This window comes from Homalodisca vitripennis, unplaced genomic scaffold (assembly GCF_021130785.1).
Source record: "Homalodisca vitripennis isolate AUS2020 unplaced genomic scaffold, UT_GWSS_2.1 ScUCBcl_1447;HRSCAF=5089, whole genome shotgun sequence".
NCBI lineage: Eukaryota > Metazoa > Arthropoda > Insecta > Hemiptera > Cicadellidae > Homalodisca > Homalodisca vitripennis.
This window is the reverse complement of record NW_025777573.1, coordinates 45225-68553: the sequence shown is the minus strand read 5'-3', so window position 1 is coordinate 68553 and position 23329 is coordinate 45225. Positions and strand designations below refer to the sequence as shown.

Below are 23329 nucleotides of genomic sequence, written 5' to 3'. Positions count from 1 at the left end.
AAATCTTAAAACAGATTTCACTGTAATGAGGCAGTTAGAAATTATGTGCAAAATGATCCCCCCTCTTTTTTTGTAATTTCTAGGATGGTGGAGTTCAAGATAGCCGTCATGTCGCACAGCACCTAAAATGCTCCAAACCAGACGCCGTCAAAATTTTTTTACATTGTTTGACATGTATAATTCCGGACTTTATAATCCAGCCTTTTGCTTCACCGTGGAGAAATTTTTCAAGTTCGCAATTTGTTATTTATAGCTTTCCATACACTTTAAAATGTCTATTGTATTCCACAAGTAAGTTATTTTCGCACTACAATTTTTAGTAACACGAAAATCCACCATCTCCTTGGTATCTTTTCCTTTGACAGGTCATCAATCTTAAGATACGAGAATTTTCCAGAATATGGTAGAAGCACCCTTAGGAAATTATAAAATTGGGAACTCCAATCTATCCCTAGCAAGATTTCTAAAATGACAGAGGTAGTTAAAAAATATACTGGGAGATATCGTTCAGTGGCAAACCTATTATGACCTGAATTCTACCTGCAAAGTGCATTAGTTTGATTTTAATAACTAGTTTTTCTTTCATTAAATACATGTTTTAGTATTGTGCATGGGGTTAACACCACATCATGGTGATTAATGACTTATGCATTTCACAACGTTTTAGTATGATTTTTTTTATTTTAACCTAAATTGTAGTTATATGTTAGGTTGGTCATCCAGCTGAAGAAGAGATCAGATTATAGATCGTGAAACGCAGTGTTACTGGATTTTTATCACTAAACTATAGTAAATGTCCTGAAAATTATGGGTCAAATATTAAATAAATAAGTCAATAAAACATAGATACAATTTATTAATACAATTTACAAATTTTACAAGTAAATGTACAAATTAAAACTCTAATGTTACATTGGCTTGAATATTACGTATAAGCATTACACTAACGATTTATAAACATATTTACAAACGTATGTACAGCACCGTGTTCAATTACATAAACTACGATTTTCGCAATATTCTCAATCGACTTTTAGATCGATTAGAATATTGCTTCATCAGAATATTTGTCTTAGAACTGCTAATGTACTTCAAGTGCACAGTTGAGAAGGCCTGATCAGGAGTAGATAGGCTATATCCATTTCCGAGAATGCGAGAATTTCCCATTTTATACATTTAAACGTAATAAATGAAGAGTCTTTGTCGCGAAACCTCAAAATTAAACGTTAATTATGTTCAATTATAAGCTTCCACTCATAATTGGGTAGTGTAATTATCGAATTTGAAAACTGCATTGAAATAGGATCAAGTGGCGAATTTAGTACATTTTTTCGGAGGGAGCTGAGATACTGGGGGGTTTACTACGTTTAACTTATACTCTAAAAGCACGGGCTGGGGAATCTTTCCCCGGTAAATTATTAAGCTTACGACCTTATAAATGTGTTTTAGCTTAAAACAAACTACTGGCTGCAATATTAATGTTTATCTTTCAAAATTTCGGAGGCCTAAGCCCGCTGCACCCCTCCCTTCACCCATGTATCTTTTACACCCAGGATATTTTAAGGATCGAAATACTCGTGGGTGACCTATCTTGTGCACGAATAAATGATAAGTCACATTTCTAGGAATCTTCATTTTTCAATCAACTCCCTATTAGTGTTGTATCTAAAGTTCAGACTTGAGATATTGGTCGTGTATATGGCAACATTAATGTGCTTGTTAATTTGGTGATGAGGAATCATGAGGGTCAGGATAATCTGATGAAAAAGTCTCGAATATTTACCTTAATACAGTTACAAAATAAGTACTTCAATCCCGATTGTTATATGAAAAGAAACTGTTATTCCTTCTAAAATCTTCTTTAGGTTTGTTTTACTTATTGATCATACAAACTTCAATGCAGCTTCATACATACCGTTAGTAATCACGAGCAGCACCAGCAAGTTGCCATCGTTCAGTGATACAAAAAAAATCAGTAACTCTACGTTACGAGATCTGCAATCTAATCTCTTCTTCAGGTAAATGACTAACCTAACACATAACATCTGCAGTCTGATTTCGAAACGTAGTATTAGTGATTTTTTGTATCACTGAACGATGGCAAATGTCCAGATAATCATGTTTCTTTCACAATCCTTCCATCGTCAAAAAAAAACTTTAAACAAAGACCATCAATATCTTTTTGCTTTCATCTTTTTCATTACTGTCGCGGGGACCTCTACCAATAGAATTGCGTGAAATGTACGAATCCAACGAACCAGAACTGGAGTCTCCAGAACTATGTTACTGTACTATGTTATTGTACACTGTTCCCTACTATCTCGAAACCATTGTTCCTATGAGGACGGTTAATATTAGAGACGCGAAAGACTTCTGGTGGCAACTGGTCTGTCCCGAGATGGCTGAAGATCCTAGGAAGTGGCTGAAGAGTGGAAGCTCGCCCGAGCACTGGACCAAGGGCGGCTGGAAGGCAGTAGGGCGCTCGCGAGGTCCCCATGGGGCGCTGCTGGCGTCCGATTGTCCCAGGAATAGCAGAGGTGTTCCCCGTGGGGATATCTCCACTCGGGCCAGCTCGTACTGTACGGATGGCACAAGGAGACCCAAGGGGGAACAGCCATGCCAGGGGGTCACGTCTCTTGGCACACCAACCTACGGCAGAGGAACTTGGTGTATTTTGAGAGAAAAACACAAAGAGAAAGATAACACGTAATGATAGTAACTAAAAAAGTAAATTAATTAAATAATATAACAGTCAGTAACAATAACTATTTTATCAGATATTTATTAAAGAAGCCCTCTCTAACACTTAACCTGGGGACCAACGGCTTAAAGGTGACTTCCGAACCACCACCATTGGTCGGGCAGGCGGGCTGCTTGCAAGGACAGGTTCGCTCAGCGGTCACCCATCCAAGCAGCAGCCACGCTCGACGTTTCTTGATCCGGTTATCTTCCCATTACCGTTGTACCCACTACACTGCGCCATAATATTAAAAATACTATTTTAATACTGAGTACCTTAATTCATTTTTACTTTCGATTTCATTGATTAAAATGTATTTTTAGACACATTGAATTATATGTTTCAATATATATATATATATATATATATACATATAATTTATTTCAATAAACATTGAATCGCAAAAAAGTACTTGCTCCGCGTATATATATATATATATATATATATATATATATATATATATATATATATATATGTTTTTCTTTGCTGTATTTAACTAGTTTAATATTTGTATTAATACGCTCCAAAGTAATATACGAAATTCGAATTTCGAACTTATCAATAACAATCAATTTATTTTAGAACACTTCTTAATTTTTCTTACAAGTTAAATTTAGAAACAGTGTTAAGAAATCATCTTATCCATATTCATTACAGCTTTGAAATAAATTGTATGTTGCCTGGACACTGAATTGTAAATATGCAATGGAAGTGGTTTAAAATTTCACTTTACGATGGGAATTTACCTGTCCTTTTTAAATTACTCTCATAACTTAATGGTATTATTATTAGACATGAAAAGTTGCAAATAAATTTCCTAATTTTTAAAATTTGTTCTCTCTTTTCTCTGGTCCTACAATTCATTTTAAACTTGGTATGTATGTGTGTTACAATTGAATTGTGTATACGATAGTTTAGCGTACACGCTAGTTCTGAGCTTGTTTACATTACACAATTCTGATTCTAACAAACCTTCCACTCCTCCTCCGTTCCACAACCTCCACTCCGCTGGAGGCTGTCCCTTAGCCCTTGATCCAGCAGGATAACCGAGGCTCCTTCCACGTGGAAGTCGAAGTCGGCGGCCCCATGGACCCTGGAGGGGCCCGGTGTCTGGGAAAAGTGACCCCTTACAGAAGCGGTGAGAGTAGCCTGCGTGCATTTGGGGTCACTGAAAAACCTGCAGACAAGACCTGGAGTCAAGAATCTGAAAGTTTCGCTAAGACCCATAGCTTAAGTTGAAAAAGATGCTTTAAAGCAGGAAAGATTGTTAATTTGGACTTAGGAAGGAAAATTACTTCAACTAGGAATGATTTACATTGAAGTTGTGCTTTAATATTAAAACATATAAATACCAATCTTATATTTTTACAAAATGTCGTAGGGAAAAAGAATTGAAACTAAATTAAGGCCTGACAGTAAAATATATAATATTTGCAATTACGGAATAGTTTGCAGAAAATATGGACTAAGGCAAAAGTTTCTTGAAATTTCGATGTAATTTTGAACGAGGTCAAGGCTACAGCTGATACAGGGATCTAATATACTCTTTGATCCATGAACCACGATTGGGAGTTTAAATGTCAAATAAAACTTGAAAATCCTTTATGTTTCCATCTTACCTCTTTCGATACTTTTATGTATTTGTTGCTATTGCTTATTTTTCTCAGGCTCGTAGTGTACTAGGGCTTTAGTATTTTGGCAAGTACCACTATACCAATTCTTTTAAAAATCATTAGATGTAGGCTTATAGTAAAGTATTGTAAGTGTGACTTAAGAAACGTCATTTAAGAATTAAACTTTTATCAAATTTGCCATTGAATAAATTTTAAGCCACGTCAGCCGAGATACAGTTTTAACAAATATTATGAGTCTTTAAGGATCACGGGTTTTTTTAAACATTTATTGCGAAAGCTTCAAGAATTAAGTCAATGGGTTTATTTTGCAGTACGAGTTTTTAATTCAATATCGGTGTGTTTACTCGGTTATCCTATAACAAACCTGTAGGTGGCACTCCACTGATGGCCGATCACCAGAAGTCTGCGGCTGAGGAAGATGCCCAAAGGTCGGCTCTCACAGCGTGCGGAAGTCCATTCCCCAGCGAGCAGAGGGGGCAATCGGGGTTGCGACAGAAGCTGGGGTGGCGCCCTCTCCCACCCCTTGGACACGGCATGGCATACGTCACATCCACCTATCTGGAGAAGGTCAACATCGTCAGTTTTTGGAAGAAACTTTATCAAAATTCTGGCTAATAACGATTAAAATTTTACAAGTCCAACAAGGACGTTGCTCTTTCCCACAAATTTCCAAAAGTCCACGTCTATGATGTTAGTGAAATCAAGGGGATGCTAATTTAGTTTAGGAAGGCAAACGAAAAATTAGTTTATGTGGATGCAAGTATGTTTCCAGACAGTAGCGTAAGTTGGGTGGATGAAGGGGATAGATCCACCCTCTCCAAAACCCCCAATTTAAGAATTATACACATAACAACAATCCAACTTATTTTAAATACAGTAATTAATGATTTAACTTCAAAGTCGACCTTCCTAAAAGATAAAAATTTCGATTTAATCCATAACCCCCTCCAGTGTGATGCGCTCTTCAATCAGATTTATGCTCCCCCAAATCCAAGTCTTTCTTACGCCACTGGATCTATAACATTGCTTTAAATAACAACCTTATCTAAATGTTTTCGTTATTTGAAGACCATAAAATAATAATGATGTAAATCAGAACGATAGTGTAGACATTTTAACTTCGTAGCAAAATTTGAGAGTCAAGTCGCGTTTGAGAAGAAAATCTTTAATAAGTGGGTAACTAAGTGAAGATTATAAAAGAAGGCCCTCACACGCAATATTTAGATGTAATTCCTGAAACATTTTTTAAATTTTAATGCTCCAAGAATGTTTAATTTTATTTCCATTAAAATATATCATCTAGCACCATTAAATTGTTTAGAAAGTTGTTATTTTATTGTATAATTGAAATGAAATGAAATGAAATGAAATGAAAAATGCCTTTATTTACAGAGGCGAAGTTAGGACTTAAAAGTCCTCTCTACCACTTAACCTCCAAATTGCGAGTGCGTTCGAAAACTTTTTGAAATTAATAACATCGTATGGTGAACCTTTTAGTTCGTTTTTATACCTTTTAAAGTTATTTCAAATTAGTCTCTTTTATTCTATATTCATGAATTGTTTTATACTATTTGTATGGACTATTAATATAGCGGTTCAATCCTTCTTCGGGTTTTCTTGTACTGTGTTAGTTTGATGTAATGTGCATCCTTCATCTGGCTTTTGCCTATTGAATGTTCCAATTTACTGACAATTTTATTGTGTTTTATTGTGGTCTTAAGTTCTTTTCTATTATTAAGTTTTCATTTGGTTGTTTGAAGATTATATTATTATTTATTTATTTTTAAGCAAATATTGTATGGTTGATGGTTTTGTACTTATGTTTGATTTTTTGTATCAATTTCCTGTAAACGTTGTTAATATTGAGAAATAAAATCTTTTTAAAATTAAATGAAAATGATTAAATGCTCTACCCTGCATGGTATTTCTCAAAAGCTTCATTTTAACAAAACCCATAATTTTAATAGCAATGATGAAGCGAGGTGTCAGGAAGATGTAACTCCGATTTCTGAGGATTCATAATTAAATGAGTTTCATCGATAGAATAGTGCGAAATAGTAAGTTGATTTCCAGGTTCATCCAGTAAAGACAATCAGAATTTATAGATAAGTTGTTGATGATGTAATGCTGTGATTATATTAGTTACAAAAGTCCCAACATACAGTAGTCCAGCCGTTGTCAACATTAGCAGAATTAAACTTGAAAATGAACTTTTTATTGCATGTATTAAAAGTGTGACCTCCCATCGATGTTCTAGATCCTCTCTGCTCTGTGACATTGTAGTCTTCTCTCTGCACAGGGGTATGCTCGAGTCCAGACGAGAAAAAGGAAGGTCTCCCAGACAGACAAGACGAACACGGCTCCTGATCCGCCGTACCTCATTACCTCCGACAAGACGAGGTACAGCTGAAGGATGGACAAACGGAACGGCGGACTAGCCGAAATTGATGGGCGCGGCATCTGCTCTGGAGTTCCAAATTCGGAATCGAGGACCTTCTGACTATTTATAAGACATGTCAGACATTCACTACCCGCTTTTCGGAAACTGTTCCCTTATTGAATGGCCTTTTAGAGATTCAACAAGCATCCTCCGACTCGTTATCTATCAGTTGGTCACTACTTCTGCGATCCACCTAATGATTTAAATTGGAAAACAATAATGCTTCCGTACATTGTTCCATTTTAGATGAAATATATTTCGGTTTATAACAAGTGAAATGGTAATAGTTCCGAATAACTAAACCATTGATTATGTAAATCAGTATTTTAGATTATCTACCTCAAGTGGGTTACTCAGGACATTGAATATTGAATCGGATAGTTTTTAAATTGAAATTCTAGGTAGTAAACAAATTTACTTAAGTACAGAATATTGAAACAAATATAATTCATTCAGTAAAAAAGAAAGTGTTTTAAACAGAACATAGTATTTATTTTTTATTATTTCCCTCAATTCAGGAAAAATAAATAAAGTAATAAATTCACATAAAAGCATCTTCATTAATAATTTCAAAATTACTTTAAAGAGTTTATGAAGTACACGTTCTAAATTTTAGTTAAAAAAAAACTAAATTGTCACTAGTTTACCAACTCTATCTAACAAAAATAAGTTATTTCAGTATTGTTGTTATATCGCATGTATTTTAATATTGATATCTTTGCTAACAGTAACTGAAACGTTAAGTCTAAACTGCTTTGGTTATCAAAAGTAACTTCCGTAAAGAATGACTCCAGTGAGAAACAAAGATTCCAACTGACGACATGAAAAGCTAAAATAATCTATAGTTTAACGACAGCATTTAGGGAATCATAAAGACTGCATATGGATACATTAATAGCGCTGTTTTTCTAGTTTACTACTATATAAAATACAAAATAATCAATTATAGATGTTATATAATTTACTGTGAACGTCAGCCCAACCTCGCGTACCGCGATTTTAACACTTGGAAGTTACATGGTAAAACTAATGAGGAGTTAAATCCAAACGAAGTGCACATCATCCCAGACCGATCAGAGGTAAAGTAAAGTAAAAGTAAAGATGTATTATTTTACCAGGTGAAGTTAGGGCTGTCTCTAACACTTAACCTGGGGACCAACGGCATAAAGGTGACTTCCGAACCACCACCAATGGCCGGGCAGGCGGGCTGCTGGCAAGGACAGGATCTCTCAGCGGTCACCCATCCAAGCAGCAGCCACGCTCGACGTTGTTTGATCCGGTTATCCTGCGATAACCGTTGTACCCGCTACACTGCGCCATTGGCAAGAGATAATGGTCATAGCTGATTACTAAGATTTCAAAGATAAATAAAGATGCTAAATAATAAAAATACTTATTAGATTATAAAAAATATGTCCTTTTTTTATTCATAATTATTGTTATTCAGTTACAAAACAAGTTTTATATTTACGCTGTTTTTATATTTCATGAGTACAATACAAATATTTAGAGTTAGATTTAAAAATTATTTTAAAGTGTCTGGTACATGTAATAGATACACAACTCCGGATTTTCCATATGACAACTAGACACTATCATTAACAAGATCTTTTATGTTCACACAATTAATTAATCCAGGATTAAGCCTTAGACGGATTATTTAAACAGGTGTGGACGCTTTAGGCAGATGGAAATAGATGAGCATTCCGCAAGGTCAGAAAGAACAGTTAGTAGGGAGTTGGCAGCAAGGAGAATTCCAGAGGTGGCTTCGGAGTCAGCATATCTTGGATAGTATCCAAATAGTTCGTAACCACTTAGACGAAACGAAATCCAAAGGAAAATTTATGAGATAAACGGAGAACTTTGCAACTATCGGTTGGTCTGTTAATTGAATGTATAAAGCCTCCATTAATGTCTTTTTAAAGAAAACGATTTTCCTGACTTATTCATTCCAATTGATACCATGATCTTTTAAAAACTAGTATTTTGTTTTCATTAAGTGAATGTTTTAGTGTGCATGAAGGTTATACACGACATGGTTGTTGTGATACCTGACTTATGCGTGTCACAACGCTCTGGTGTGATTTTTCACTTAAACCTAGATCGTAGTTATGTGTTAGGTTAGTTATCAACATGAGGAAGAGATCAGATTGCAGGTCTCGAAACGTAGTGTTACTGATTTTTAGTATCACTGAACGATGGTAAATGTCCGGAACAAGAACGTAGCCAAGAAACAATTTGAGGGGGGTGGGGTCCAGACAACTGATATTTTCCTATAGTGGACAGAGAGTAAGGCCCAATTTTGTTCCTTAAAAGGTTCTTAACCCGTTTCTTTGTTGAGAACGATCTTTCATAAGTACATTTCAGTAATACTGAATTAATTAAATAATAATAATAATATTCGTTTACTATAAAGTAATTGAAAAAATGTAAAATTTGAAGGGGGTCTGGACCCCTTGGATCCCCTTGCTGCCTACGTCCTTGGTACGGAATGATTCCTTCACTAAATGTTTCCTCAATCACACCAAGTGATGATATTGACATTTTGTAGCACCTTAATGAAAGTACTTTTGGAATTCCAAATGAAATAATTATTTGTACAATAATAACAAGACGGGATCCTCCATACCTGGTCTGTACGCAAGAGAGGAGTCTGGAAGGAGGTGGGTCGATAGTTGGAGCTTTGGCCAGAGCTAGATTGAACATCCCCTAAGAGTAGCTCCAGCCAGGGGCGGCGCGAGAGAGGGCGGGGATCCGGAGGTCCATGGGGTCGCCGCTGAACCCTCACCAACTGAACTTCATAGAAAGTTGCGTGCAGAGCAGATAAACACTGCATTATCTCAGGCGGTATCAAATTCGCCTTGTGTTTCCCTAAACAGTGATCGTCAAATAAGAAAAGCTGTTGTGAAAATGTTAAATGTATTGTCAAATATAAACTGACGTTCGACAGCTTACCAAGAGAATTGATAGCCAAAGGGTTCCTTTTCCTGAAGGAGTTGAAGGCGACCAGAGGCGACAAATTGTCAGGACCCCAGTGCTCTGGTTGAGTGAGGATGACGTGCTCTCGGTAAGGACGCCATCTTCTCCGTACTTGGCCGGGACAAGTGGCGTTGATCCTGGATGCCAGGTTTTCTGCCATCTAACATATTATACGCTTTGAGATATTAGGTAGCCTACAATATTATTAGTATAACTTAAGCCATACAAGTGGATATTTGAAACCAACTTTTCAATACTACATTTTGAGGGTGATGATTATTTAATTCACAGTCGGGATTGATGATAACTTTTGTTTGAATAGTGATGCTTCTTTTTTTGTTCTCTTAGGACAAGAAGCGAATAAATTGCACTTAGTCCTGTAAGAACCTTAGCACTGCTTCCGGAGTGATAGGATATTGAGGATGAGTAAGGTTAGGGGGTAGAGGTCGCCTCTTATATAGGAAGAATTGGAGCACTAATCTTAAAGTCATGTTCCCCGTAAGAAGGGTTGGCCAGCTCTGAACCAGCCTTTCCAGTCAAAGCAGGCAGGAGGTGGCACACAATTGTTTAGGCTAGTAAGAACCTCTGATACTTGGAACAAACCCCTCCTAGGGAATTATGCTTGCACCCCCAAATCTCAACATTTGCGGTTAGTGATGTGGCGCTTCTGGGCATCCATAAAGTTACCCAGATTTAAGTGATACATCGGTTTTTGTTGTGCCCAGTGGTAGGTTCAACTGGAGGGTATAAACCAGCCAGAAGTGAACCTTGCGAGTTAAGTGATGCTTATTACTGTATTTTGAATAGTTAGTGGCTCTTGTTAATTGAATCATCACTCTAATATATATTCCTATATAGGTCTTCTAGAATTGTTGGATTTGAAAAGTGGCATTTGAACCACTGTAATAAACTCAAGGTGCAAGGAATTTATTCTCAAAACCTTATGACTCAGTGAATTCTTCAGTAGACGCTGAAATCATTCAAATATGTGTCCTTCACGGACTTACCTCGGTATTGTGGGCCGTGACGGTGACCCGGGCAAGGGCGTAGTCGACGTCGGTACCACCAGGCGCGAGCCAGGATCGTCCTCGCGGCCAGAACTGACCGTATCCTGACAACGAGTACAGTGGTTGGGAGCAGGACTCGTCGCCATAGTGGAACTCTATCAGATGGAAAGTTCCGTTGGGTAGGAACGTGTGACTACGCAGCAAGAACTCTGGTCCAGGTCTCACCTCACATCTGTTGGGGAAGAGTTGTTGGGTCTTCAATTCTTAGTTAGCTTAGAGTTAAAATCCCTCAAATTCAATTTCAACATAACCTACTCTACATCCTTGCCAGTTCCAGAGAGATTTAGAACACAATGTGGCAGCAGCATGAATGCAATATAGCGAGGTAGTAAGATGGAAATTATGTTAAAACTGGCTGTAGGGCACTGCTATCCACAATGCAAATCTTAATCAATGCTTCTCGTTATCTAAGGGGGATAAATCAACGTCACATTTCTCACGAATAGGTGAAGGTTACGTTTCTTATATTCGTTTAAGTACAATATAAAAAACTAATAAATCCATGTCACTACCACATCTAAAGGCAATAATTCAAACCAAGGCGAGATTAATAACTAGGAGCTGTCAACAGAGTTCGCTAGTGTCTCAACACTAGTTCCAACATTTGACCATAGGATGTGCTATGAATAGCAGTGATCCAGTGTGACTTCTGGTTCTATCCTTTCTGTTATGACATCTGTACATAATAATAATAGTGCAAAGGGAAAACGAGATATTTTTTATAATAAAAATGATACTATCAGATTGTATTGTCTTTGTTACTAATTTATCTCTTTTTTTATCCACTAAAATAATTTAAGTAGTTTCTATAACTTATGAACTCTTTTTAGTTTTCAGATGCATTACTTGATCGCTCCTCCCCCCACCACCCGTTAATCGGTATTTTACAAATAAAATCCCATTGTAATTATAAGCAATAAAATGTAAAGGAGGCATATTTTTACAAATCTACATATTATACATTTGTCAATTAAAAATATATATTCGGTACTTTTTTACGTTCATATTCTCAAAATCGTCACACCTCAGATTAAGTTATTCCTTGTGCCCCAATTACTGTATACTTTCTGGAGAGCAATTAAATCAATTTACATAATATCATTATAATCCTTCATTTATCTAACACTAGCTGACCCGGTGAACTTCGTTTCACTTACCTCTTAACCATATTAATTTAAACCTTAATTATGTATTGCAGAACCGGTAACTTTATAAAGGCATCATCATCATAGTATAGGCCATGCTATGGCATCTTAGAACTGTTCAAAATTCAATGAATACAGCGCCTTCTACACCGCAGCTGTTGAACAATGCCACAATAATTAATAAAAAAAAACATTGCAGTTGGGGCAATTGTTATATTTTTGTATGTTGGCCAAGAAGTGTTTAGAGTCATTTTCCATCCCATAAATTAATGAGTATAACGGATCAGGTGGTGGGACCAATTGTGGCAATTTTACTTTACCGCCAGCACAACATAAACCTGCAGATTCACCGCTGTATTTTTAATGCTTTACAATGTTGACAAATGATTGACATTTCCCCAATTGTTACAGATTTGTCGGCACTATAATCGATTTCTGGATCGTAGGAGAATGCTGCTCGTTCCAGGTTCACAGGAGCATTGCGTTTGCGGAATCGGTCAATTTCCTTTTCCCGGGCTCGCTGCTGTTGTGATCCATGTCCCCGAACTCGTTGCGTTCTTTGTTTATCCACTTCATTCTGATTTACTGTAGAACGCAAATGTGCCATACCAATACGGCTGTTATCATTATCAGTCTCTTGCTGGTCATCAGTGCGATTAGCGCGTGAGGTAGCTCGCCGCACATTCGATCTACTTCGACGGACGACCTATGTTAGTCGTTTTCTTCTCGGCATTGTAAGCAGTATCTGATATTAATGTTTTCTTGCACTAATAATGTTAACCTATAATGGCGACAGCTTTTTTACCCAAAATTGCATGCAGTAGTAAGTAAACATATGATACTGAGACACTTCGTCATTTGTATTTGTTACAGCTGTTAAATTAAATTAAGTTAAACTTGTATTATTTAAATTATTTATTTTTTACTTTAATGATCAAAAGGAATATTTTATAGATGATCTAGCTATAAAGTAGTTAATTTGGCAACACCGGGTCTGCAAATTTCAATGTATATTTCTGAACTCACCCAACACAGACTAATTATGGATACATGAACATTAATCAAACGTTTGACAGGTAAGAACACTTTGTATGGGAAAATCTAATTGTCGTTTTTAGTATTTTCCTTGGAATTCTGTTATATTTTCTCATCGTTTAAACCTTCCCTGGACTTCCACGAACATTTCAAGACCAAAATTAGCCAAATCGGTTCAGCCGTTCTCGAGTTTTAGCGAGACTAACGAACGGAAATTCATTTTTATTTATAAAGATTTGTCCTTAAGTATTAGATAAGGAACTTCAAACATACGCTCAGCTGTGCAATAACGATCAGCTGTTTATATTTCACATTAAAACTCTAAGTTTTATATATTTTGTTAAAAATCCTAATAATAATGTATTGTGTACCAATAACTTGTCCTCTTATGTGTAAACAAGACTACAGTACTGATATTTCCCACTTGTGTTATGTTTTATAAGCAAAGAAAAGTAACCTTTAGAGAACTGACACCTGCTCTCTTCTTCAAGTGAAAAATCCTAGATTAAGCATTAGGTTAAGCATGCAAAGATTAAACATTCAAACACATGTTGATTTTCAAAACAAAATCAAAGTTACCCTACAAACAAAGTTACCTAAGACACAACACCGCGTTAGTCGAGAAATAACAAGATGATTGATTAGCTGAAACACATGTTTAGTTGTTGGCACTTGAAGAAGTGGCAGATGCAAATCCTCGAAACGCCGTGTTTCAATTTTTGAAGAATCGTCACCAACATGTTACAAATTGGAAATGAATGAACCATAGCTACGTTAAAACCGATTGCTCCGCCTTGCTTGGAATTGTGTTTAAAACATCGCAGAGCTTATTGGGCACTTGATGAGACAATGAGAACATCTCTTCACCTAGATTACACTTGGTTTTATACTCTATGATTGTGATGACGAAACTTTTAGAGCTTCTTCTTCGCCGACCTTTTTATATCTGTACAGACAGCTGTGGAGTCTATGTCAGCGTCAGATTTCAGACGGTGTACTAATTGAAGGGTGAGCTGGAGCTGATCTCAACATTCTCATTGAATCACCCCTTTCCACCATAGCTGCATTAACTTATTTGTTACAGTACTTGGCTAACTACATTGAGATGCCCATACAATAAAACGACAATTTTTATTATTACAATATATAAATAAAGATGTGTGAAAACTTGATCCATAAAAAATATATTTTGTTCCAACAAGTCATAATCGCTGTCTAGGACATCCTCTCTCCTGATGAGAATGGTGTACATAGTGATGTCCCACAGATCTCATTTACACCAAGACTCTATTAATTGTCTATCAATCTCCATTAACTCTCTAAATAATCTCCACAGCGCACAGCCACATTAATACTGTCAGCAGCTGGTGTTTTAGCGCAGCAGGAGACAATGCTTGCAGGGCATCGCGATAGGCTACAATTTATTCCTAACAGACCCAGTTTCGAGGAAGCCATGAGAATGGACAATACACCAATGAAAAGTATTTATACCCACTGCATTATTTATACAAGGCACCTCACTGCCGGAATGTCGTCAGAGTGCAAGGTCCTATCCAAGGTCTAATCTTGCTGCTGAAGAGATACGAGACCTCTCCCTCTCGCACTCTTGATCTCTTTTTCTCTTTCAATCAGTATTTGGGCAAGTCTTCAGAGCAGGAAAGCATTTCATCATTTTTCAACTAACCCTACTACATGCTAATAATTTTCTTTACAAATCTTTAAACTAGATATCTCTTTCAATTTTCTGATAATGACCTCTCCTTTAATCTTATGATTTTCAATTTTTACGCTGGCAAGACCTACGGTGTTTGAGTATCGGTTATAAGGGACTAGGATTCTCTTTCCCCTGTAAAATAAAACGGTCAAAACTCGTGTTTCTTCATTTTTACTTTCTAAACTCAAATGAAACTCATCACTCACATCGCTCATCTTATAAAACTCTAAAACCAGTTTTGAATTTGGCTGAGATAGTTACAAAGGTTTCATTAGAATTTGTTTATTGAATATTCATGATCTTATGATATCAATTTGTAGAAATAAACTTTAAATTTATTTATACACATTATCTCCTTGGATAAAGTGCCTGCACGTCTAGGAAATTATATTATAACTATATAAATCAGATTTTGGAAGATGACCACGGTGTTTCTTATGCATATGAGCAGAGATATTAAATCAGGAATTGTTAAAATAAAAAAAATTCCAACATAGTACTCGTATATAGAAGTTTATGGTGGAAAACATTGATAAAGTAGGAAGTGAAGCGAGACATATTAACAAGAAGAATGCATTATTGAATTTAACCTACGAAACTATTTCTAGACGCTTTGATCCACATTTCCCGTCTTCTTTTACACCATATAGCTTTTACTCGAGGTTTTCTGTAGGAAAATCGAGAAGAACTTGTTCCACTATTCATCAACGATTAAGTATAATATTGTAGGATTGGGTGGCTCTGTATAAAATCCAGGATACAGTTGGCACGATCCAGTATCTTCCGCCCCATTTCTAACTATCCTCTAAATATACCCTGATTTTAAATATGTTTGCAAAGCTTAAACAGCAAAAGATACTACTGCAGAGTAGTCCTAGTGAGTAGCCTACGTTACTTTCTGCTGATGAAGATCTCGTTACTACAAATCGATTCAATTAGCATATGGAGTAAATGCTGAGATATGCTGGTTGAGGAACCTATGTACCAATTCCTTTTTCCAGAGTTTTCGCAAAGACGGACAGACGGACGGACCTCTCTTTGAATTCGACCTCAATATCAATGGGATTCTTCGTTGAACCAAGAGGAACCTATGTACCAATTCCTTTTTTCCAGGGTTTTCGCAAAGACGGACAGACAGGACGGACCTCTCTTTCAATTCGACCCCAATATCAATGGGATTCTTCGTTGAACCAAGAGGAACCTATTCACCAAGTCCTGTTCATCAAGAGTTATCGAACAGACGGTCGAACTTTCAGCTACATTGAATAACTTTCATCTCATATTCTTTTACCTTGTAAGACTTTAAACGGTTTGTTGAGAGATGTACGAGAGAGCTAATGTTTGGCCTTGGGACGGAATAATAAACAATGGCAACCCACTAGCATCACCACTGTTGAGTATAATTAGAGCAGACACAACAATTTACCGTAGCTGAAAATAACATTCGCAACGACTTCACGGATGTTTTAGGCTCAATAGATCTATTTGTTGTCAATATTTTTTCTTTCTTTTGAAGTTTAACTTAGGATATTTTTATCATTCTCTGTACGTCACAATATATATTTTCAATATGTAAGTACAGTTCGCTTATATTATTAATACGTGTATTATGGAAGATGTGTGTTAATTGGGCGAGCATCAGCCAGTCGAGGGATGGAAAAATATAATTTATGTCTGTCTGTCTGTCTGTCGCACGACATCTTGAGAACGATCTGCCCCATTGACTTCAAATTTTGCACAATGCTTTATTTCCATAAAGGCAACATTAAGTTCGATGATGGTGCATTTCACTGCTTGGAATTTGGCTGAGTATTAGTAAAAATGTTTACATTGTTCTTACCGGCAAAAATTATTGCAATGGGAAATCATAGAATAGCTACATTTGTAAACAAACTGTGTACGATCATACGACAATTTAACTTGTGACATAATTATGCATATAGACTAATGAAATTAGCAATAGACTTGAAATTCTGCATGCAACTTCAGCGAAGACTGTTACGCAACATGTAGTGTGGTGAATCTTGTATTTATAACGTTAGAACAGATCCATTCTTTTACCTACTTCCCAGAGAATAAAAGGACCTTCGAATATTTTTGATAAGGAATACGTAGCTTCTTACAAAGTAGGGAGGAAAGATTACTTGTATTGTCTACTAAATTTGCCAAACGGCTCATTGACGTAGCCAAGGAAAGAATAGTGAGCGGTCAAAAATTAGGGCCTCCCCCGGCAAAGTTCAAAATTTTTAAACTTTCAAATTTAAGAAGTACAATTTTGCACTAAGTTTTTACTTTTTTGAATAGGTTGTTTTTACGATTGATGTTCATAATTGTGGAGGCTCTGATTAGTAGGCTGTGTAGGATTAATAATTGAAATTTTATTGCCTTATGTAGTAAAGTAATTACAAACAAGATGCTTTTATTGTCTGCAAACACAGTACGTAGTATACAAATGTATATTGATAAATTATATTTTGTAAAAGAGTTTTTACAAAATTAAAATTTGTCTTGACTTCTGAGCCATGGTATCTAGTACTTGCTCTGGAGAAACTAATATTTTCCCGTAGTGGACAGAGAGTAAGATAAGTGCAGTCAACCGCTCATTCCAAATGTTGTTTCAATTTTGAGAAGGATCTTTTTCAGCAGTACATGTCGACACAGGAACTGTCTCTAACACTTTCAAAACCGAAATATATATAGAGAGAGACAAAACCGAGACACTTACTAATAGAGCTCGTAAAGACAGTCATATAAACATAAGTCGGGCTTTAAGAGGCTGCGAAGTAAAATGATTTTAAACTAATTTGGTAATAAAGTAAGAGCCATTATGGTTAATACTGAATTATTTAAATAATAATAATCGTTTTATAAAAAAATTTACAACATTTTAAATTTGGGGGGTTCGGACCCCCTTGGACACCCTCGCTAGCTACGTCCTTAACGGTGACGGTGAAGCTGTCTGCCGATCACAACGACATAAATCCGGGCAGGTAGGTTCTCCGCGGGGGAGCTCCCCACAAACCAAATTTGGACAGTAACGGGCCGGGGTCATGTTTATGGGACCAAGATGAGTCGCGATATGACCCCGCTGAGAAAGAATCTGTATTAATGAGTCCATAAACCTTGTATTCGACCTGGTTGGTGGACATCAGGGTCAGATTCCGTTATATGCCCCCAACGCTTAAACTTTTTTCAATGCACTTAGAATGTTATAAAACGATGTAGTTGAGTAACAGAACTAACATTATGCTCCCAACGCTAATTTTTCATTTATGGATGATTATAATGAATTACAATTCGTTACTAGCTAAGAAAAAAGGGTACTTACGTATTATATCGACCACACCCCTACATTTCTCCAAGCACAAAAACTTCAACAAAAACAAACATTACCTAACAAAAACTAAACTATTTATTGAAAAAAAACACACAAAACTTGTTTTTATTCTTGATCACACACCGCCACCCAAAATGCGACAAAGATACAGGTATATGCAAGGCTCCCCATTATTTTCACTTCAGCCTACTCATTCACTTTGCCTCTATGTTGTTTTTAGGAACATACCTCTGAGACACCCATTTTCCTGTGAGAGGTGGAGGATGAAGTATCTCAGTATTGAGATCTGCCAAGGACACTTCTCTCTCCAGGACACCGCAGGAATCACTAGCCACTGGTTCTTCTGCAACACCCATAGTGGTATGCCATATAAAGAAATTTTAGAATGAATAAAACAGTAGCTATGAGTAAGTATGTACAGTTATTTTGTTTGTAGTGTGTCAATTTTAATAACTAACAAAAGCTTGTCATCCATAATGTTCTAATTACTTTTTTATGAAAGGAATAATTGAAACACAATATTTAAATTCATGAAAAAGTCACCCAACAAAATAATTCTTCGAGTTTCTGCCAACGATTGAAGTTTTAACGAGAGTAAGTTTCAACAATTCAACCGTTTTTAACTTTGGCGTACTTGAATGCTAAGAATTCATTATATCACTTATTTTTTTATAATTACAAAGACGTGTTAAAAATGTCATTTTTTATTTTATAAATACACGAAATGTTCTGGTAGTCTACAGCAAATAATTAAAGGGCTTGTATTCCAAAGAATTTCAGAGTCGATCGTAATGGCTGCCATATTGATTTTCATCGCGTAAGAACTTACAATAAAAAAATGTAATCCTTATTTTTGGTCATACAGTTTTTCAATGATCTAAGTGGCTGAGCGTTAGTGAACCTTTATCACTCGAGGGGCTGGAAAAATTCTATGCATATACGTTTGCACGATATCTCGAAAACGAACTGACATGTTGGCTAAAAATGTTATATGAAGACTAAAAACAATGTACTACATAGACAGCAATGAGTTAGATGATGGTACATGTTATTCCATGAGATTTGGCTGAGCATTAGCGAATATTTTTATGTTGGCCTTATGAGTAACCATGACGGCAAAGAGAATAGCAGAATGAATAAATTTTAAACAAACTTATTACAATCATATGAGATTTAAAGTGAAAAATTTGTATTTATAGAGTAAAAATTATAATAATACTAAAGTGAAAATTCTATGTTATAAGTTGATGACAAGCTTTGATTTCAGCGCACTTATGTGTAGTACCCTCCCTACATCACCGAAACTGGTATTATTTGAGCCTGCTATGAAACCTAACTTGATAAAAGTTGTGAACGCATCACAAGATATCTCGAAAAAAGATTCATCAGTCGAATTGAATTTTGTTTTAAAACTTCATTTTTACATAGACAAGAATGAGTTCTATGATGGTGCATGTCGAACCATGGAATTTGGCTGAGTCCCGGCGTTGAAGCCGTGATACAATTTCTTTTTTTCTGCGGGGAGGATGACAAAATTTCTTTTCTGTGTACGATTTTCTGTCTATCTGTCCACAGGACATCTCGAGAATGGAATGAGCATACATTTTAAAATTGATTTTAAACTTTCCAAACGAAGTCTGTTACGTGTCACGTGGTATGGTGTACTCATACCTTGTTTAAAAGATACGCATCAAAATGTCTTTTATTTTTACAACATTACTACTAATTATTCAAGGGAAAAAGTCTCAACGCTTAATATATTTAATTATAAATACCAAATATAGTTTACATTAAAGTCCCAAATGCCTTAGGGTGTATATAAATAGTATCTTTAAAATGATATATCTCGTATAGCAAAAAGTGAACCAGAAAATAGTTAAGATTAACATTTTCTCATTTTATTTAAAGCTCATTAGAGTAAGAACCTTGATGTAATTGCACTGATATGAATTTATACGAACAACGAGATAAATTCATTTACATTTATTCATTCATAATACAAGAATTCATTGAATATATTCTACTGTACTGATTAAAGGGTGTTTTGTCTAGGCCTATATAACCATCAAATTAAGTAGTTACACATATAAATTGAGTAATGAAGACTAAATTAAGCTGTGAAGACTTCAAATTAAGTAGTCTAGACTAAACTCAGTAGTGAAGACTCTAAATTAGGTAGTGAAGATTCTAAATTAAGTAGTGAAGATTGTAAATTAGGTAGTGAAGATTCTAAATTAAGAAGTGAAGGCTTTAAATTAATTAGTAAAGACCAAATTAAGTAATGAAAACTTCAAAATGTTAAGGAATTTAAATCGTGGAGTTAAGACTGTAAATTAAGTATAGGTAGTGGTGACATTACAACGTTTGAAAAGTTTACCTAAATATTACGTGGAATCAACAAATTTTAACTAAATATTAATTAATTTTTTTAGGTAAAGTGGTGGCCACGCAGGTTTTGGAGTACGATATGTACAGTTCAAAATCTTATCTGCACCGAAGCTTTTTTCCCAGCGCTATCCTACTCGTTCATCACCGAATCCTCTAGTAGCACTGGGTGAAAAGATGCGAATTGACTGGTGAAGATACATTTTTCTTCTTAAAGTTTGTATGGCTAAAACACTTCAGATAGATCTACAAGAAGGTGTAGGGGAATTTTCAACCTTACTTGTTCCCAAAACTTGGAGAATTTTGTTTTTAAAAGTGGCTCAGTTTATTATAACGTTAAAGTTCCAAAACCTTTTCTGTTACAGTCTTACCCATTGTTACAGTGAGCTACACAGATTTATTTTAAAACATTCAAATAAATTCAAATTAGAACGCCTCCTTGTCTGATATAATTGAGCAAATGAGGCTTCGGTAACCGAAAACATGCTCTTGGCAGCGAGGGAGGTAAGGGAGGCTTCTGTTTTTAATTGGGAGGAAGGGAGTGTGATCGATGGGAGGGTCCAGACAGATAGACAGACGGACAGACAGACATTTGTCACTCAAGTAACCAACTCCCGTAGAACAGCTGGGGACAATGTCTGAACTATATGAAGAGTGTTAAATACTTCTAGCTGGTTTCTCCCTCTTACATGTACATGGCGACCATAGGCATAATACCCCAAACAACACCATGCCCAGTATTCAACTGTGGGTGTCGGAAACCCATAATTTCAAATTTTAAGGGAAATGGAATAGATTGAACTCTTCTTTTTAATTATTTAAACACAAAATTATGTAGTGACTTTACAGGTTGTTTAGAATTTGGATTAACAATTTGAGGAATTTTAACAAAAAAGCTAATGATTAAATACTCTTAAAAGCCGTTCATAAAATGTATAAGTTAAGTTAAACTCAGTAATGCTCTATTGATTTTTTTTAATAATACGGCTTTTAAATGTCAGAATTATAGTCTACACTGTTTCAGAATGTTATTGTTTTCTCAGATATATTGGATGACGGTTTTTGAATTCTAAGCATGAATTCTTTTCCTAATCAATCCTAAAAGGCGATGATTAAAAAAAAAATTAAAAAATTGACCATTTGCTTTGATTAAATTTGGTTGAATACAAATATACCTTTGTTGAAGCGATGTTATTTGCAACTGAGATACTGCAAAATTGCTTACAGGCGAATGAATTTATTAGTTCAATTTCATATGTTCATGGAACATGACAACACAAGCAGTCAATGAGTGTACGTTATACAGTGCTAGTATTAGGAGAGTTAACCTAACATAAATGCATAAAAGTTACAAGCTTTACAAAAATATGATATTTGAACTGTTAATATTTTACTTTCTTGATCTGATTTAATACACTCTTTGATTAAAGTTTGTTTTGCGGATGGAAGATTTATGAAGGTACCAACATTTTTGGGGCATTTTCAATCATTAAGTAAAACAAAAAAAACAGTAAAACAACGTTTCGAGATCTGCAATCTGATTTCTTCATCAGGTGGATAAATAACCTAACATTTAGATTACGAGATTTAACCTATATTAAACGTTGTGTTGTGGGTTTTCACCTAATAATAGCTCATACATTTATAAATAAAGGACCAGATTTCATTAAATTATTAAAGTTATATTTATGTTTAACAAAGTTGTAACAGTACATTTACAAAATATATATTTGTTCATACTACTTTTATGTAATAAACAAATTAATGATTATGTTGACAATTTTTTGTGATTTCTCAATTCTACAATATCTACGACTGTCAGTTTTATTTATTTACCTAAATAATTATACTCGTACTAATTTTAATATAATGTGGACGTAAGCATTACAATTCCGATGCATAAATGTACTTTAGGATTATAATTTTGTTTGCAATTGACTTTAAGTGCGTAGAAAAATACAAAGACCAAAAGTACCCATTCGTTTGAATATTTAGTACTGTCAGTATGAACTTGTGCATTAAAATGTTTATGTTTTATAATGGTCATAAAATTACTGAAAAAACTAATATGTTTTATATCTAAAGTACGCTTACTCATACATTAAATTTATTGAGTTAAACAGCCGAATTTGTATTCATAATTTATTTTGTACCGTAATTATTATACGTTGAATTATTACGTAATTATTACGTTAAATATACAAATTTTAGTTACGACTTCACAAAGTTATATTTGTATTACAAGTCATAAAGAGCACCAATCAATTTTAAGGGAACTAATAAACATCCGCTACTTCATATTTTATTGAATTCATACTTGCTCAAAGTAAATTCAAATGACTTGACACAAGCCATTGGTACATTGTTATATTGCTGTTACGTTTATGTTTTTTGGATATTTATTTTGAGATTATTTATAGAATATTATTGATTTCGGATTAATGCATTGTGCCATTATTGAAGATTCGAGTTGTAATTTCCTAGTAAATTAATATGTATGAAAAACAATTTCTATTTCACTTTGTAAATTGCCATTTGCCAATGGCTTTAATGAGGAAACTTGGTTTAAGAATGAGTAATATACACTTACCCCTAGATTGCGAACACGATACGAGCACCGATAAAAGGAGGGTCGCGAACTTACACATTGTAACAGAGTTGGCGCGTTTGTATAACATATAACAGGCCGATCCAGACTTGGTCAGCGACCGCACCAGTCTGCTCTTGCCGCGACCAGACACTGGTCCACAGTTCCTTTTCGGTCTTCATTTCCCCTCCCCCTCTCCCCGCGGCCCCTTCGGAAAAAACAACCATGACCATCTCAAGCTGAAATGTCCGTGGAAAGATTCCTGA

General features: G+C 35.4%; 1 protein-coding gene across 1 annotated transcript; it reads right to left on the bottom strand.

The window, feature by feature from the left end:
- Positions 1-838: 838 nt before the first annotated feature.
- On the bottom strand, positions 839-23213 carry LOC124371448 (protein APCDD1-like). Its single transcript, XM_046829777.1, has 8 exons — positions 23067-23213; positions 18320-18434; positions 10801-11032; positions 9770-9953; positions 9444-9685; positions 4739-4932; positions 3713-3917; positions 839-2649 (listed from the first exon to the last, which is right to left on the bottom strand). Exons 1-8 carry the CDS (start codon positions 23152-23154, stop codon positions 2317-2319), a joined length of 1593 nt encoding a protein of 530 aa, XP_046685733.1. The 5' UTR covers positions 23155-23213; the 3' UTR covers positions 839-2316.
- Between the last annotated feature and the right edge of the window lie 116 nt (positions 23214-23329).

Coding starts and splice junctions, on each gene's coding strand:
- LOC124371448 (XM_046829777.1), bottom strand. CDS start 23,154: ATGTTATACAAACGCGCCAACTCTGTTACAATGTGTAAGTTCGCGACC. Junction 18,435..23,066: donor ATCGTGTTCGCAATCTAGGG/GTAAGTGTATAT, acceptor TGGGTGTTGCAG/AAGAACCAGTGGCTAGTGAT. Junction 3,918..4,738: donor CAGTGGAGTGCCACCTACAG/GTTTGTTATAGG, acceptor TCTTGTCTGCAG/GTTTTTCAGTGACCCCAAAT.